The sequence below is a fragment of the Phoxinus phoxinus genome (assembly GCF_949152265.1).
Source record: "Phoxinus phoxinus genome assembly, chromosome: 3".
Taxonomy (NCBI): Eukaryota; Metazoa; Chordata; class Actinopteri; order Cypriniformes; family Leuciscidae; genus Phoxinus; species Phoxinus phoxinus.
Window position 1 is genome coordinate 16,278,318 of NC_136878.1, and position 18,251 is coordinate 16,296,568.

Genomic DNA, 18,251 nt, shown 5'->3' on the forward strand with positions numbered 1-18,251 from the left:
GATATCCATAATGGTGACTTTAATTATGGTTTTCTCCTTCAGTGATTCTGCTTGTTAACATCAGGTGTCTTCAATTCTTACTGAAGGAATTTGTTCAATAACTTTATGGCCATGTCAATATTGCTGAAATCCATTGTTAAATATACCTGTTTAAAATGTAAAACTTACATGCTGCTCCGTAAAGGTGATTACAGTTTTAATGTATTTTTTACAGAATTGTTCTGGCAACCAAAGTTGCCAGCATTATTCCGTAAAAAATACGGGATTTTTTTTACAGTGTAATGGCGCAAAACACAATGTTAGAGTTTTTTTTTTTTAAACTTTTTTTTTTTTTTTTTGGTTTACAAAACTGTTGTGGAACAGATTAAAAGATTGCAAGTCATCATTGTAATTAAATCAGAAGTAGACATTTGGTACAGAGGATAATCAATCAATTCAAATTGATGAATTATCAGGCAGGACTTTTGTAAAGGCTATTATTCACCTGTATGTAGGCCTACTTGAAGTATTCAACGCAGACAGAGACAGAGTTTTAATCTTTGGTTTGCATAAACTACATACAAAAGTGTAACCTTTACTAGTCGATTTATGTGAAATAACAACCCACTTCTGTATGTCCTTAACATAATCATCTCAGTCATCTCAGTCAACTTAATGCCTCAAGATGCGTGATATAACAATAGATGGCACATGGCGGTAATGCACATTTAGTTTGTGATGCTGCGCTGCTTCAATGCATTGCAGGTTCTTCAGTTGGAATGTAACTTTTGGTTGTGCTACACTGCTACTTGCTAGAAAAAGTAGTTAGCTAATTGAAAAGCTACACTGTTTTAATAGTAATTACAAAAAAAATTGGTTAAGTTAGTAGCGTCGCTACCGGTACTTAGCGACCCTAACACAAATTGTCCATCAGTTTTCTAGTATCTTGGTATAGTATTTCAACTTTAACTGGTTCAAGACGCTGATGTACGTGACACAAGTTTGAACCTAAACCTTAAGGGATTAATTTGTAAGAACTACAGTGATTTTAAGTATCTGCTGGAACCTGACTGATGCGATGTGAACTGACAGCACTGTGCTTGTCATGGTTGGCATGGCATCCGGTTCTCATGGAGACGCAGAGCAGATTGAGTCATGGGATCTCTGACCTTTTGTGTGTGTGTGTGTGTGTGTTCTGTTCCATTCTTGCTGGAAGAAACATGTATACAACAAGAAATATAAGTGAATAATCATTATGAATATCCAGTTAAAAGCACATTGTTCTTGTGACATTGGTTTTGAGGATTCTGATACCATGAAGGAATAGCAATGCTTAACAACTGTAGAATTATATATATTGTGTAAACCGAATTAAACCTCAAAAGGTTTTTACACTAAAGCAATCTCCGCAAAGCCCCCAGAGCACTTTCACCAGCTGCTACTGCCTGCGAGCCTCAGACACACTGCTGAACTGAGGTCTTTCATTGTTCACAATTTTTTTTTTCTTAGAGGCACACATGCCTCAATATCTAAAACCTAAAAATAATAAAAACAGAGAAAATAGCATAGAGTGTAGCTTTTGAAAGAAATGTGCGAAGGGTAAAAGCATTTTTGCATTTTGTTTGGAGGTGTATTGTTGCTCTTATGGTGGCGTGGAACTATGTTTATTTAGGATATGATGCTATGTGTTTTTTGTCATGCATTTTTTACATTGTTACCAATACATCATTGCCATTGCCCTTGTGACAGTTTTATATGTTTTAAATAAATGAAACTGCCACAAGTAATACAAATAAATAAATAAACATTTAATCTGCATATATATATATATATATATATATATATATATATACTGTAAATACATACATGCATACATACATTATAAAACTGGCTGAATATAAAACTGCCACAAAAAAAAAATATTAAAATGAAAATTAACAACCGTATAACAATATATATATATATATATATATATATATATATATATATATATATATATATATATATATATATATATATATATATATTGTTATATGGTTTTTCATTTTAATATTTTTTTATTTGTGGCAGTTTTATATTCAGCCAGTTTTATAATGTATGTATGTGTATGTATGTACACATACATGCATTCTGGGAACACCAGTATCATAAAAGTTGAGTAATTTTATAACGTTGATATTTACGCTTTCATTTCTACACGATTGAATTGAGTTATAATATAGAATTTACTTACTGGTAGTTTTTTTTTATTCTTGCCTGAACTAACTTTTTCATGTAAATTACATTGTTTTTTTTTTCTATAGTATTTACTTCACCACAAAATATTTTTTATCAGTGAGGGACTTGCTGATCCTCTGTCAACATGCATATATCCTTCTCTCGTCTTGGTTTTTGAACAGCTATTACAAATTCAGCATCTTTTTTCCCCACAGGCTGGTTCTGCTGTTCCAATCAGATGGTTATCAGCTTCCTGATTATTCCATCAAAGCCCTGATGAACCCTGTCAGACTCTAACAGTTCTGTCTCTGCTTAGTTGGGCAATAGGCAGTCATTTGTCACTTTGAATCGACTTTATACAATAGTTTTGAGATATGCAAAATGCAGGCCTATTGCACAAATTAAGCACTAAAATATTAAACAAACTGATTTTAGCTTTCAAACTCTAAACTCAGTTTGAGTTATATGATCTCAATATGACCCTTGACACAGTAAGATGGACATGCTGGAGTATGTGGGCAACCGCAAAATGAACTTAATGGAAAGTTTGTACCAAGATCTGCACAAGGGTATACATGAGTCAGTGTCTTAAATGTTAAAGGGATAGTTCACCTAAAATAAAAAAATACCCCATTATTTACTCACCCTCAAGCCTAGGTGTATATGACTTTCTTCTTTCAGACAAATACAATTGTAGATGTATCAAAAAAGGCTCTTCCAAGCTTTATAATGGCATTGAATGGAGGATGATATTTTGAAGCCCAAAAAAATCCATCCATCATAAAAGTAATCCATTCGACTCCATTAATAAAGACCTTCTGAAGCGATTCGTTTGTGTAAGAAAAATATCCATATTTATAACTTTTTCAACTAAAATAACTAGCTTCCGGCAGACGGCCTACACAAGTCGACTTGCCCCAGAAGAGTAACACTTGATGTATGATGTAGGATGTTGGAGTAGCGCAAGCTTTGACACCTCTCGTGGTTCAAACAAACACAGGGCTGGGCAACAAACTCAATCTCCTCTGACATTTCTCTTTAAAAATTCAAAATTTAGACTTCTAATTCGTGACCGGTGTTTTGGTTTGCTATATCCTATGCTCTTTCGCGTTCGTCAATATGTCGTGAGTCAAGTCAGGGGTTACTCTTTCGATGCGTACGGCCGTCTGTCGGAAGCTAGTTATTTTAGTTGATAACACATTTTTTCCCCCTTCAGAAGGCCTTTATTAACCCCCCGGAGCATTGTGGAGTACTTTTATGCAGGATATCGGGTGCTCTTTTTTGGCTTTCAAAATCATATCCTCCATTCACTGCTATTTTAAAGCTTGGAAGAGCCAGGACATTTTTTTAAAGTCCGATTATTTTCGTTTAAAATAAGAAAGTCATATATACCTACATTGTAAAAAATTACATGATTAATAAGTTATAACAACATATATTTTTACATTACTTTAACTCCTCAAAATAAGTTAAGCAATTTGAAAACTTTTTATGTTATACAAGATTAAACACATTTTTAAAGTCAGTTTAATGCAATTTAAGTAAACATCCAAGTTTATTATACGTAAAAATTTACGGCAGCAACATTTCTTTTACAGTGTAGAATGGCTTGAGGGTGAGTAAATTCATTTTTGGGTGAACTATCCCTTTAACCAACATTATGCATCCATTGGAGAAAAGGCAACGGTGTAGTTCGATTTTGCCATGATTTTATTCTCAGCAGTTGTCAGAAATGAGTGAACAACAGCATGAAGAACAAAGTGAAGTTCATTTAAGAGTATGAAAAATGATACTATACTGTAAAATGAAGTGTCAACCGACACCAGTAATAAAAACAAGACCATTAACAATAGCAGGGCCATTAACAAAAGTTGGAACATTTGCAAAAACATGTAAGTCCCTCTCAATAGAAGAGCTCTGAGGATCTAAGGGTAGTACATTAACCTAATATGGATTAATGGATTCACATTTGTTGCATGAGAGGCTTTATGCTTTGGCAACGCATTCTTTTTTTTCCGTCATTCCAATAAAATGAATTGAATCGAAACCTCATTTTGCTTTCTAAATAATTATACAGATTATCATGAAAGGAAGAAAACTGATTTTGTTGTTGAAAGGAAATGTTACAGAGCCCCCAAAGGGTCATGGTGGAGGAAAAATGACGGGATGGGAGGAAAAAAGGAGAAACTTTGTGTTCGCAAACTTGTTCTCAAAACCTTTTGTATAAAGTTTCTTGGGGGAACGCAAAACTTTTGCTCATGTGTCATGTACTGGTTTTAGTCTCTCTCCTTTATTTTCGGTCTCCTCTCAGCTGTCTCTATCATTAGCTAAAACCCAAAATGGAAAAATGCTCTAAACTGAGTAGAGTTGACGAAGGTTATTCATGGGAAAAGATTAGCATCGCTGAAGCTGATGATTGTTGAATGCAAAGAAGCTTAATTGTTGTGTGTAAATGGGCTGCATTAGAAAACAAGCATTTACAAAGCATTAATCGTGAGTAGAAAAATAATGATAGAGGGCGTTCTTCCCAGGTCATAGTTGCATTTCTTAGACATGCAGTTTTTGTTTATTTTCAGTTAGTAATGTGTGCAGTATAAAATATTCTCTCATCTCCCACTGTAATATGTAGGGACAACAATAAGTAAGACATTTGCTTGTTGCTTCCTCTGAAGAGTGCTCTGCTGATGAATCAGCCCAGTTTTGTCTGAACAATGGTGAATCTAGTGACATTAAAAATTACACATTATTCCTTAAATCTTTAACATTGAGATTTTATAGTGTTAAAAAAGTTAACTTTTACTTTCTTTGCTAATGACATAGCAAATGTACAGTTTTACAGAATTTTACAAATCTACAAAAAATTCACAAAGAAGGGAAAGTAGCGTTTTAACAGTCTATATAACAGTCTTCTGACGATGCACACATTTTATACCCTGATTGTTTTCAGCAATTGAAGTTGCAATAATATAGTTATTATAGTAAAGCTCTGTGGAAGACAACAGTGTTTTGTGTTGACAGAAAAATGAATTTACTGCTTTCAGATAAAAAAAAAGATTATTTTATTGCATGAATGAAAAAGACACAAATCCGTTTTGCTGGGTAGCAATGCGTCTTTCTAAGTGACAGGCTGTGAATTGCTGTGTAGACGTATATTCAGATGTGTAATTATCTTCAGCTTTGTACATGGCTTTAGAATAAGTGAGCCGCACATATCTGACAAATCACATTGGAGATTAAATCTGGAAGGATACAGCTGAGTCAGGGGTTTTTGTGTTGCGTTTTCTTATAGAAGATTCCTGTATGTCATTTTTCTTTACAACATACTAACAATATTGTTCATGCACATACATACTGTATTTGTGAATCTTTGCCTTTGACTCTGGATTTGATGCTTGGATATAAGCATTTATTTTTAAAGTTAGACATCAACCACCTTTAGTATTCCTCAATAAATTCATTATAAACTATATGACAAGTAAAACATAATACAATTATAAAAGAATACCCAAGTTTCCCTTTTTTTTTTTTTTTTTTACATTTGTATAGGGTCGCTAATGACCTGTGTAACGGTATAAGTATATATATTTTTCTGCACAACAATATTAATGACTGATAAGTCCAATTCCCCTTTATTAAACAAGGTGGCAAGGTGGTCAAAGGGTTAATATACCAATACATAATTAAAATGCAAGTAGTCTGAAAAAGAGTGTATACAAATCGAGTGTGTCTGTTGGGCTGCAATAAAGCACAGCTACTTATTCCATTCTCTCTTCCACCCCCTGCCTTCTGGGCTCCTTCCAAAGCCACGCCCCCAAAACACATGAACGCGTGATGCCGACCGCTCAGCTGGAAGACGAGTTTACCAGCGCCGAGCGGAGAGGAGCGCAGTGCATGTAGTGACATCATGTCAGAATCACATGTAATAAAATACCTAACTTTATCATTATGAATATAAACAACTTACATGGCTGTTAGAACTCCCTATCAAGCTAGCATATCGATACTGGTAAAGTTTAAAATATATTGAGTTTGATTCGGTAATGAAGACTGAAAATTTGACTGTTTAATGTTATTTTGTAGTATTATTTTTCTTTATTAATTTTCTTTATAATTTCATAATGTATTTTGTGAAGTCAGACTATGTTTGTACATGTGTACTGAGCAGAGAGCTGGTAGGGCTATATTTTGCTTAGAGGTATGTGTGCTATGTAACATGTTCTTTGCAGGGAAAGGAATGTTTCCACTGATGCAAGTATATCACCAAAGGAAACAACAAGGATAGTTCTTAATATGGAAGTGGAGTGTGACATGTTGAAGCATGACGTGTCCATATGACATATACGTTCCAATTTTAAGAAGCTCAAAGTAACATGTTTTGTTACCTTACATGGAAGTTCTGTGATGTATATAAGCTAGATCTTACTGTACCACTTCAGAGAAACATTAAGGCATGATGAGGGGGTGAGAGGAAGGAGGAAACTTAGAGATTATGGGGTAAGGGAGGAGAAACCCAGGAACCATTTACATCTAGCATGATGGGGTGAGAAGATAGAATAATGGGGAATGGAGAAATCTAGAATGAAGACCTTCTCTCATGTAGCCTTATTCTTATATGCCTGAGTTTCTCTCTGTCTGACACATGACACATGTTCAAATAATAAATCTCTTGGCAAGATATCAGGTGTAGCTTCCGTGATTCAACAATTATGGTGGAAGCATGATTTTTAGAATCTACAGGTAACGAGCTAGTAACATAAGACAAAGCTAAAAACAGGTTGCATTGATACACGTTTTCCCATTACCATCAGTTACACTGTGATGAAGGTCAATTTCGTGTAAGATTCATAACACATACAGTGTTTTGCATGCAAGCGCTTCCACGATGAAAGCACTGTTGGCTCTGATGAGGACTACACTCCGGAGACAAGTACCGCATCGTCGGCTCAACGACAGGTCAGGGGTCGAATACTGTCTTCCTTTTTTTGCCTTGTTTGCCTTCGCTGACTGTATATTCAGGTACTGGGAATTTTGACTGCTCTTTCTCTGCCATAATTGTGATTTTTCCTAGCTCGAGTCAAACGGGTGCATGCATGTGGGCAGCTCCTGTAGCAGCACGGGTGGTAGTCATGGTAGCGAGGGAGAGTGACAGTCGCCCAGCCAATCATTTCATTTGTTCCGAATGGAAATAAGTAGCTGTGTTTATTGCAGCCCTGAGAGGACTACTGACACTCGATTTTTATACTCTCCTTTTCAGAGTACTTGCATTTTAATTATGGTTTGGTATTTAAAGACAGTTTAAACAAATTTTGGAAAAAGTTTTTTGGAAAAAACCTGCCTACCCTGCCTTTAAGTAAAAGTCACTTTCATAAAGTCTTCACCTTTAATATGCAATTAAAAACTGCTAAATTAAGTAAGTGATTTTTGAAGAATGCTGTTGAAAGTGGATCGGACCAAACACCATCAGCAGTAGGGGGCATATCCACTCATGATGGGGGAGGAGAGAGAGTGAACAAGAGGGAGATTTGAAGAAGGACTGTAGAAAGAGAGATGGCTGAGAGACATTACAAAAGAGAAATTGTCAGAGGAATATCACTGGAAAAAAGGGGTTATGATCAGGCAAAAGCTTTTAGGACCTGCATTAATATTAGAAAAGCTTTCCAGCGCTGGAGAGACCAAAGTGGGAAGGCCTAAAAACAGACGCAGAGGTTGTGTTGTTTCTGCTCCATATGAATAGCATTGGCTTTGAGTGTCATTGTTAGTCGCCAGCAGCATACAAGCTCTAGACAAACAATGCACTCTTGTGTACAGTATGTTCATTTTTTTTGTTCTTGACATGTTCATTAGTCATGTTCGCTTTATTTTTTGCAAACAATTATTTTGCAATGCTTCTGCTATGATAAAGAGACATCCACTCTTGCATTGTGTATTCATGCTTTTTAGGAGCGCAGCAATGAAAGCAATGTTTGTTTGGGTTGATTTCAAATATCAACAGTGTTCAACAATGTTTCTCAGAAATCACTTACTGTACCTTTAATTTTATCTTAAATTCAAACTTAATATTTTTGCAATATCTAAAATTGTTTTAGCAATTAAAATGCTCTTAACCAATGCAAATTTGCTATGCAATGGTAATTTGCACCATTGTGTGTCTAAAACAATCATACACCGTAATTTAACAATTAAACTTTGAGCCAATGCAAATTTGCAACGTGTTGACTTTCCAACACCTTTGCAGATGACAGTCATTAACACCCGTATTCTTTATCAAATTTGCTTTTAATGGAAAGTCATTGTTTTTATTTTGCTAATGATTTCATTTTGCTGTATTATGAATTGAATGTCGCTGCAACACAGACCGAATGCACTGTACGAGGACTCGTGTGGGAGATTCTGCTTTTCAGAGCAGCTGAGGTATATATATGGATAAATGGATAAACTTGAATGTACAGTGCACAGAGCAAGGTCATTTGGAGAAGTGCTGATTTTGTGTGTGCTGTCTTTTCAGCATCCTCCATTAGCACTGAGGGTGCTTGGCTTCCATGATACTTACAAACAGAGAAGACAATGCTTTTCTACAGACCAATCTCGAGTCTAAGTGCATAGTTCCCTGCTAGACAGTGTGCAAAACCAGTATATTAAATGAAGTAAACAATACTGAATTCAGAGGCAACATGCAGTAGCTATTAGAATGGAGAAAAATAGCTTCAAAGTTTTTTTTTATTGATGATAAGCCTGTGAGCCTGAAGGCTCTTTTTTAAGTGTAAGTGCTATAGAAACCAAGAAAGTCGTTTCTTATGGTTAATTAATTTCCATGGTGGTTTTTAATACATCATAAGTCAAAGAATATACTTTGGACAACACCAACATTGCAGATGCAGTATGTTTTGTGATGTGTGTCCAGTATACTATCTGCATGCGTATAGAAAATACTTCTGACCTTCTTCCTGTCTCACTCTCTTTTCTAGTACTTCAGATTGTCATTACAGTTCTAAATGCAGTCTCTTCATCTCTGCAATTTAAGGAGATGTGTTTCCTGCTCAGACAGAGTGAGTTTGTGTGTTTGCATGCTTGTGTAAGAATGCCTCCAGGCACAACCTAAGACTGTTTTCACTACACGTGTGTCACACCAGTTTACCCTTCCTATAGTCCAAGGCTCCGTGGCAATGGAACAAAATTGCTGGAAAATTTATGTAAATAAGCTCCTTGTTTTATTCATAGAGCTGGAAACTGAGCTGTAGGGCAACCATTGTTTTTGATTACCATCAATATAAAGTCTCTCCCTGTAATTACAGTTAACAGCTACAACGCCTGTAAGGAACATCCAACAAGGCCAAAGACTAACAAAGTTCACAGTGGAAGGAAGCTTTACAAAATTACAATGTTTTAGGGAAAGGAAGAGAAGAGTAGACCTTTGAGTTGGCATGACAAACAAAACAAGAAAGACATCACATCAGGTTTGGTGTCTTAATTCTATTCTTGGGATGTTGGAGCCATTCCAGTATCCAAGGTATTAGTTGGTGTATCTGTCAGGGGTGGAGGGCATACGGTAAGTTAATTTGTAAAATGATTAGGGATGGACAATATTGGTAGCGTATCAGTTATCATCTGATAAGATAAATGTGTTTAATTAAGATTTTTTTTTTGTATGCTTACCAAGGCTGCATTTCTTTCATCACAAATACGTAGAAACAGTAATATTGTGATATATTATTAAAATTTGAATATATTTTAAAATGTAATTTATTCATGTGATGGCAAAGCAAAATTTTCAGCAGCCATAACTCCAGTCCTTATTCTCCAGAAATCATTCTTATTTGGTGATCTATTTATTATTGGTCCTCAATTATTAATAATGTTTTTGCTGCTTGATATTTTTGTGGGACCTGTGATACTTTTAGCATTTTTAATGAATAGAAAGTTCAAAAGAACAGCATTTATTTGAAATATAAATCTTTTGTAACATATATAAATGTCTTAACTGTCACTTTTAAACAATTTAATTTAATTAAAACACTTACTAATAATAATAATAATTATTATTTTAAAACCTACTTACCCCAAAATACTGTGATCATTGTATGCTGATTTGGTGCTCAATTTATTATTCTTATATTAGTGACATCTTTAACCAATCTCAAAATTAGTATCCATTTTTCATACTGTACTTTATTATGTTGGGATGCCTTGTTTATTTTTATTTTTGTAGAGAAAATCATATAGAGGTTTAATATCTACCATATTTAGTTGCTGTCTTTTTGGCATAGGCCAGAAATTATGCATCCCTAAAAGTGAATTCTATTGGATCTCCAGCCTAAACATACAGTATACTGATGAATGTACCGCTGAGAAAATGAACTCAGTCATGAAATGGCTTCACAGATTTCACATCTTCTATTTGGTATAAAATGTGTAATAGATCTTACTGCAGGCAGTGGGTGAGGTCTTCAAATTCTGCCTGTGATGGTTCAATCAAACTGGCCCTATTACTGTAAAATCACCTCCATTTGCATCCCACCAGGAACCACATAAGCAATCCCAAAGTAGCCGAGACATGTTCTCCCCTCCTGCTTTCATTCTTCACTTTGTTATATTTGCTACATATTTACCCTCAAGCGTTGCTGGGGGGTTTGACTTCGAGGTTAGAAGAAAAAACTGCTGTGAGGAAAAATAAATAAATCTAGGCTCTTGATTTCCTCTTTCAACCCCATGCCCTTGCTCTTTCTGACCTTCTGACCTTTCTAAATGTGTCTGATGTGTTGCAGGGCAGTGAGGAGGGAGATGTGGATAAGAACAAGTGCTGTACGCTGTGTAACATGTCCTTTACTTCAGCTGTGGTAGCGCAGTCTCATTACCAAGGCAAGATCCATGCTAAAAGGCTCAAACTTCTGCTGGGCGAACAGCCTGCCATAACAGCCAAAGGTAAGCGCAACACACACACTCACGCACACCAACACACACGCACACACACACACGCACACACCAACACACACACGCACACCAACACACACACGCACACCAACACACACACGCACACCAACACACACAAGCACACCAACACACACACACACACACACACACACCAACACACACACACAGCATTAACAAGTTCTCTGGGAGGGTGCTTATATATGAAGAGATCAGTCGGAGAAGGCTGTGTGTTGCTGGAGGATCAGGGCAGGCGTTTGAAAGAGCCGGACACTCTCAGCCTTGCACTGCACATCAGTGCTCACCGCCTACTTGCCTACAGGGGTAATTGACCTAAAAATAAGGAGGAAGAAGGTCTATGTTTCTGTCTGCGGCTTTATAAAAGGAGCTTTATGGAAGCAGCCAACTGAAAGCAGTGTGTTTGAGAATAGTCATCACACTGTCTGCATATTTGTGTTTATGTCTGTGTTCATTCTTGCATTATGCTTCTATCATGCAGTGCTTTGCTGTGCATGTTAGGTTTCTGACCTGTTTAGAGCACAATAGCGGTGTGAGATTGTGTCGAGAATGAGCTGGAAACACTCGGGGATCAGTGGGCTCTCAGAAATCATCTGCCTGTAGGAGGACACACAAAGGAAATACAGTACAGTAGAGAGGAGCTTCGTGTGTCATTTCTATTTCAGCCAATGGAGAGAGACTGCATTGGCTCTCAGTTCTGTTCAGCATCCATTACTCACCAGCTTTCCTACTGGCTGTGCCGCCAAATGCCCAATGTGTTTATTAATTACACTCTTCAATGGACAGCTGTGCCACATATGGCATAGTTAGGAGGCTTACCACATCACATCCAGTGTTTAGGATCAATTACACAATTGTAACGCTTGAGATGGAGTCGCAGTCTGTCCACTCTGTGTATCAAACTGATGTAATCTAATGGGCGTACAAGGCAGACTGGTGGATGAAAATCACTGTGGGGTACTTGATTCTGATTGTTCCATGTTGTTGTCCATAGCAACACAACATAACTGACCATTCATCTGGGAAATCTTTGCACTGAATAAAAACTGACAGGTTGATCAGGACTCCCGTGGTCTCAGAAATGTCATGCCCATGTATTGGCTGTGCAGTTAGTGGAATAATTAGTATTATTATTTAGGGGTATTTTTATTATTACATTAATTTGATAATTTTAATAATTATAATAAAATACATTTGAAAACAAAAACAAATTATTATTATTAATTATAAGTGTATACTCATTTTAATAATCATTTGAAATAATTAAAATTGCATTCAAAATAAACCCATTGACCTGCTCACCCCTGAATGGGATAATTTTGCAATAATGACAGACTGATTGCATATTTATCCTTTACTTATCAACCCTAATGGTGGGTATTATTGTTTAATGGTCTTGTGTGCCATGTTAATTTAATATTCAGTGGTTCAGTTTTTTCACAGTCTGATTTTGAATACAAGGCCATGTAGCATGTCTGGCTTAAAATGAATTGCTACTGTAGTCTTGATTTTTCCTTTGCTCTCTCTCTCTGCTTGTTCCTCCCATGTTTCCTGTCACTGACTGATGCCATCATTAGCTGTGCCATCTGCGTCTGATGGCTTGAGACAGACGAGGCTTGTGTCCCACTCTGAGGGGATTGAGGCAGACCATCAATCCCTCTGACATGTGGCATACTGAGACAGACGAGCTCAGGCCCAGCTTAACTGAGCAGAGAGGAGTTCTCTTTAAACTCCGTAAGCTTTGCAGTGCCCTGACAATCTGGGGACAAACTGTAAACATGTTGCGGTGTCTCCTCAAAGTTCGTTCACAGTAGCCAAAAACTGCTGATGTCAAAGTGTTTTCACAGAAGTGTTTTTGAGAGAAAGACATTAAGAAGGTGATGTTTGAATGAGTGGTTTATTGTTTTTTAGATTAGAAATGTAGACAAGGACTTCCTCAAAGTCTGTTCCTGATCAATGACAAATGATGATGTCTTAAAGGATTTTTTAAAAAGGAAACGCAAGTGTGACATTCTTAGAAATGTAATCTTTGTATTCATGTTGTTTTAATTTATGAAAAATGTTTAGACCATTTTCAATTTTGATTTAATTACTCTAAAAAATGTTGAGTAATATAGTAACTGTCAAGCATTAAAGGGATACTTCACCGATTAGCATTAAGCTAATATTGATATTGATACAAACAATAGAAAACCTGTACTATTTTCGAATTACCATGCGTCCCTGCCTCATGTCCCCCTGAGACGAGATATTTATGTATTTTTTTTGTCTAGAAAAAAATCTTCCTATGACGCAAAAATCGTTGTTTTGCGTCATCTGAGTATTTCCTGGCCAGAGGCTAAAAACTACAGCCAGTAGAAGGAGCTGTTCCGCATGTTTTCAATCGGCCCATAGTGGGTGGGATTTCACTCACAGAATGTACAGTGTCAGCCATCTTTTTTTTTAAGCTAAGTTAACAGGCTCTTGCTCTGTGGAGAAAGCTCTGTAGTAGGGGTGACCATACGTCCTCTTGTTCCCGGACATGTCCGGCCCGGGATTGTCCGGGCTCTTCCTCCCGACCGCCAAACTGGTCTCGCTCCTCCGCTGCAGCAGCTGCTCCGTCCTCCTCCCGCTCCACCACTATCCGCGCTTCAGACCCGCGCACCAGACCAGACTTCGAGATCTCCCAAAATGTCTGGGACTCGGCTCCTGCTTTCCACAGTCGCCATTCACTACACCTACATTATTACATTATTTGACACTGACACGTACGTGCCAGCTTTGCAGGTCATGCATTCTGCTTCACAATGCTAAAACGCACATCAACCGATCACTTGTTTAGCGTTCATGTAAACACTACATTCAGATTCACCAATCGGAAATTCAGTCCGATTAAAACAAAAGGCGTGCATATAAACATAATGAATGGCGACCGCAGAAACCAATAGTCAAATCCCCTACATCCCGAAATCCGGCGCGCGAATCTGACGCTCGTGGCCACCCGCACGACCCGCAACACAGCGAGGAACAGCCGCGGACGATGGAGGAACCAAGGGAGTAATCCATCAGCCGGAAACCGAAGCTTCCCCGGGGGCCGGCATTGGCTACCAAGCATCACCTGCTGTTAGCATTCCATTGACTCCCATTCATTTTGGCGTCACTTTGACAGCGAAAAACTTTACATCTGAAGCGTTTAAAGACTCCATTTGTCCGTTATTTATTTCTAAAGAAACACGACAATGTATTTATTGCGACATTATGTATGCCAAAGTTTTTTTTATAGTGTTTCTTTTTTTAAATCTTTTAAAATCACAATCTCTGGTCACCACTTAGACATTGAGACTTGGCAACATAATTTTAGAAATTAAAAACATTATGTTCGTCATAGATGTGTATTACATTTAATTACATTTGAATGTATCTTTAAATAATTGAATAGATCAATTAAAAATAAAAAAACGTGCTCACAATTAATTCATGCTTGATGAAGATACTTTTATGAAGTAAACATGTATTGTGTGATGGGTTTTGATCTCAGTGGCTCTACCACAGTGTTGAAATAAAACCAGGTCGTTCACAGGCAACCCTTATTGATTTCTGCATAACAGAAAGTGACGCGGCTGAGTGAAGCCACTGACCCTGAGCCAAGCTCATCTCCTGGGAAACACTGTTGTTTTAGCCGGATATCAGCCAATAACACAAAACATTCTGTCTCTTTCTCCCCCTCCTCTTCTGAATTCATTAAGACAAATGAGAAACCACTGGAAGGCCGCATGTATTATTGACCTGCATGTACATCTGTCTTTATACATGACATTTGAGGCTTCTAACTACATCCATCTTATCAAGTTACTCAGCAGGGTGTTTTGCCATCAGGTCTGTTTGTCTATGCTTCCCGTTACTGAATGTTTTTGCCTCTTGTAAATATAGGGAAATTCTATTTTGTTCATGCATATGTGTGTCTAGACTAGATATACAGCAGTTTATTGTGCTTGCTACCTAATTATACTATAAATTATTATTTACAATTTCTTTTTAAGTATTCCAGTGTCTTCAAGAAGCTTTCAATTTTCTTTATTTTTAAGACCTTTTCACGTTGTAAAATATTCCAAATATTTGGTAAAAAATTAATCCTGTCTTCTACTGTATAATGCAGGGAACAGGATGAGATTCTGCAGTGAGAAAATTGTACAGAAACTCCAGTAAGGACTTAGAGAGGAAAGCAGATAACTGCAAGGATTTAAAAAGAAAAAAAAGAAAAGAAAAGGCCTTGATCCTGTTCTGGTTGATCCAGAAATGGAATCTCTCAAGCTGTATACCTTCATTGCATTAGGATAAGATTGCATGCGGAATGCACATTCGGTGGTTCATGCCATTTTCTGCACGCTAAAGATGTTGACAAGGCTTTTGCACGAGTTGTGTATTTGGGTGAAATATAATGTATGTAGTTAGAATGTAAATAAGACATTTACAAAAATGTAGCCTTACTGTACGCACAATGAAATGTTGGCGTTTCATGTTTTGTCTGTTACAAATATACAATTTACATCAATTGGTTATACGTATTTGTATTAACAACATTGACTTGGAAATTACGACTTGTGCAACTTCTGAGTCCCTACGAATTTACGTTAATTCTAGTAACACATGAAGGCAGCATAAACCTCATATCTATTATGGAATCTGCTCCTGTAAAGTTTGACAAAGGATCATTCACATAGTTGTACGCATCCCCTGCTCCTTGCATGTTCGTTTATTAAACATATCGGATATTTTGCATGTTTTCCCCCACAAACTGAATGTGATAAAGATGTGCAGACGTGTGGGCGCAACAATTGTCTCCTAGAATTCAACCTAACAAAGTTTTGTGCATATGACTTGTGCTTGGATGAATGATCTCTCAGAATGTCCCTCTCCATCTTTATGTCACCCAAATCTTGCAGCTGTCTTTGTGCCTGCAGTAAATCTCCTGATAGATGACTCTTCCCTTATTGCCTGAACTGTCACCTGGAATTACCTGAAGTTTCTCTGCTATTTCCTCCCACAGAATCTCATTAATGTTTCAAATCTCCTGCCTGCTGGTGTCAGAGTATTGTTTGTTATAAAGAAGACAGAAACGCATTGCCGGTGAATCTTTTTACAGCTGCAGCGGCCCTGAAATGAATCTTTGTAGTGTAAGAAACTTGAAGTGATTTCAATCACTGCATTATGAAGGTTTTCTTTAGCACAAAGGTTTTCACTATTCTTGACCCGATATCCCCTCCTCTGTCCCTAATTACATTCCTGTTATATATAGCCTATCCTTAGCTAGGGATACTCAGGAGCCTTCTAAGTGATTTTAAAGTGCTTTTATGCTGCAGAAGGCAAAGGGCGGCAAATAAATGGAAGAATGGAGGTATATCCACCTTTTGTGGTTCAGACATGCTCATCGCTCCTTCCTGAGCTTGGCAATGAGAGGCACAGTGGGGGGAGTGAATAGTAAGGTGCTAATGATACTCTAAAATAATGTAAAAGATCTAGTTTCATACCAAAAACAGAGCGAGGAATTACGGTTAAGAACAAGGTTGAGGCCACCCGTAGTGACCAAGAGAACATTAAGTAAAACTGAGATGGCAGTAATGAATGACTTAAGTGTCACAGGCCTGTGGCACGAAATTTAATTTAGGCAATACAGACGGAGTGTTAAGGCAGAAGTCGGGTTGCCGTAATTACATTGGGCGAGACACTGCTGTCTGCATTGGGAGACTAGTGATGGTGAGTGATGGTGTTATTGGAGACATTCCCTGGGAATATATTAATTTATCCTTTATCACTTTTGTGGGGGCTCATCTAATATGCTTAAATATGCCCAGCGTGATATTTCCAGATAGACCTCACACCACCAACTTCATCCTTATGAACAGCAGTGTAGACTGTATATATATGCTACGGATTTTTAATACTTTTATTCAGCAGGGATGCATTCAATTGATCAAAAGTGACAGTAAAGAATTTCCAATAAGTGCTGTTCTCCTAAACTTTCTATTTCTCAAAGAATCCTGAAAAAGAATGTATCATAGTTTCCACAAAAATATTAAACAAGCACATCTTTGATAATAATTAGAAACGTTTCTTGAGCACCAAATAAGCTTAGCATGATTTCTGAAGTGTCATGTGATCGGAGTAATGATGCTGAAAATTCAGCTTTGCCATCACAGGAATAAAAATACATTTGAAATTGTAATAATACTTCACAATATTTCTTCAAATAAGTAAACTGTCACACAAGTAGGCTATGCATTGCTCACAAACAGTGTTTTATAATGAGGATCTGTGCAGTATATGGCATTTTGAGTACACACATAAAACAATGAATCAAGACATTCAGCTCCACATATTATATTCCACACAAAACAAAGTGAAAGTGACACTTAAAACAACACTATAAACTATAAGTTTCACATTACGTGACACACGACTCAAAGGGAACAATGAACACAACAGTACTAGTGCAAGTAATTTAGTAAATAATGTCAAAAAGCTCGCTGACCCTGTATAAAAAAAAAGCCATAAACATACTAGAGACACATCTGGTAAAATGAAATGGGGTTATATTGTACAGAGATGCTCTTGTGCTTGTTATGGAAACTAGAAACTTTCCTGTTTTTCCTTTTGATGGATGTCATTCTGTAAACCCCTGAGCTTGTAAATCAATACTCCAATGTTTCAGTGCCGTATTCTGCTAATATCCATAGTGTTACACTGCAAGAGTCTGTCAGATACTCCAATAACTGCAGCCAGGGCTTAAGGGAGTTTTACACATTATGTGCATTATTTTCCTGTCACTTTTTATATTAAATTTGTATTTGCCTGTTGCACTTTTAACATTTGGTTTGTCAAGGCAACATTTGTTCTTCATAAACAGCTTAGCTTTGCCACACATACAAATGCTTGTTTGCATACTCTAAAGGAAGAGTTGCGAACACTCACGTACACAGTTGAAAAAGGACTAATTAATTTAATGGCTTTAATCCAAATGCTTTGTGTTTTTAAAGTGACATGAACTGATAGGCCCTGCAACATTTCATAACAGAATCACTGTCAGTTAAAAATAAACTAAATTAAGCTTTATTGAAATGAAGTTGCTTGCTCAT

At 36.9% G+C, this 18,251-nt stretch overlaps 1 protein-coding gene across 2 annotated transcripts in view; it reads left to right on the plus strand.

Moving 5' to 3' along the window:
- Nucleotides 1–18,251, plus strand: part of zmat4a (zinc finger, matrin-type 4a) — an 89,115-nt gene that overhangs the window by 40,593 nt on the left and 30,271 nt on the right. For both annotated transcript variants that reach the window (XM_079605706.1, XM_079605705.1), the window contains exon 4: nucleotides 10,959–11,115. In XM_079605706.1, the coding sequence (XP_079461832.1) occupies nucleotides 10,959–11,115 (157 nt within the window). The remainder of the gene's footprint in view (nucleotides 1–10,958; nucleotides 11,116–18,251) is intronic.